At 39.8% G+C, this 1,318-nt stretch overlaps 1 protein-coding gene across 1 annotated transcript in view; it reads right to left on the bottom strand.

Moving 5' to 3' along the window:
- The window catches only part of lrriq1 (leucine-rich repeats and IQ motif containing 1), a 40,660-nt gene that overhangs the window by 14,093 nt on the left and 25,249 nt on the right, over positions 1–1,318 (bottom strand). Inside the window, exon 22 of the mRNA XM_032523961.1 lies at positions 175–276. Coding sequence (XP_032379852.1) covers positions 175–276 — 102 coding nt within the window. The remainder of the gene's footprint in view (positions 1–174; positions 277–1,318) is intronic.

The raw sequence follows: 1,318 nt of genomic DNA, 5'->3' as shown, positions 1-1,318 counted from the left end.
AATAATAATAATAATAATAATGATAAAGTTGTAATAAATATGTATTTTCCTTAGTCTGAATGAAGTCTCCAGTGTCGAGTCTAAAGCGCAAGTCTGTACCAATGTTAATGTAGGACTAAGTAATGGTCTTCGGGGGGGGGGCTTCCAAAATGTTTAGCAGATCTCAACTCCTACCTCTTATATAATTCCTGTTGTGTTTTGCTGGTCTGTTTCGTGCCTCCACTGGACCAAGCTGGTGACTGCAGTTTCTAAACAAGGCAAGACGGACAGAGGGATCTAGGATAGTGAGAGAGAGAGGGAGGAAGGGGGGTCAAAGAAGGACAAGGCAGGCCTAAAACTAGAATCAGAAAGCCAGTACCTAACATTCGGAAAATTTTAAAACAGTGCTCTGGTTCCACTGAGGCAGATGCCATTAGGAGTTAGTGCAGACATAGACCTGTGTGTCGGTGGAGTAAGATGACAAGAGCCCTGCTATTGGAATCGTGCAATGGCAATTCTGATCAAAGAGCAGCCTCTCTCTACATGACTGTGGTATGATAATCGTGGCAGGACTACTGTTTCTTGGTGCAGAGCGGAGGTGAGGTCACCTTTCACCACAGCCCTAACTCAACCACTACAATGAATAGGAATGAAAGTCATCACGGGATGACTTGTCAAGAGGTTTCTTGGCAATCATTTCCTTTGCAGGCTCTCAAAAAAGGCCCAATAAGAGGCGACAGGTTCTGGCTTCTGCTGTCTGTTATGGCTCGTTAACATAAACGGGATGGAAAGGTTTGCTGCTGAAGCACGTTAGAAGGAACAAAGACGGGAATGAAAAGAGGCAAAAATGAGTGAGGATTTTTTCCCTTGTAGAAAATGGATTCATGTCTGAAAAGCAGTTCCTTCCATATTGTGAGTAGAGCTTCAAAGATTAATCAATTAGTTGTCAATTATTAAATTAAACAACCACTATTTTGATATTTGATTGATTAATTGATTGGTTTGAGTAATTTTTTAATGAAAAAAAAAAGGAAAAGTTCTTTGATTCCAGCTTTTTAAATGTGAATATTTTCTGGTTTATTTTCTCCTATTTGACAGTGAACTGAATATCTTTAAGTTGTGGACAAAACGAGACATTTAAGGTCGTCATCTTGGGCTTTTCATCTACATTTTTTCACAGTTTTCTGACATTTAATATTATAACCGACTAATCAAGTAATCAGGAAAATAATCAACGTATTAATCAACAATGAAACAAATCGTTAGTTGCAACCCTAGTCTCGCTTTGCCAGACCTTTTTCCACAGCGTTCCGGGACGGGAGAAAAACGTGCTCTGGTT

The sequence above is a fragment of the Etheostoma spectabile genome, chromosome 8, assembly GCF_008692095.1.
Source record: "Etheostoma spectabile isolate EspeVRDwgs_2016 chromosome 8, UIUC_Espe_1.0, whole genome shotgun sequence".
In the NCBI taxonomy this organism is placed as follows: Eukaryota; Metazoa; Chordata; class Actinopteri; order Perciformes; family Percidae; genus Etheostoma; species Etheostoma spectabile.
Note: the sequence above shows the minus strand (reverse complement) of the source record. Positions and strands in the feature narration are given on the sequence as shown.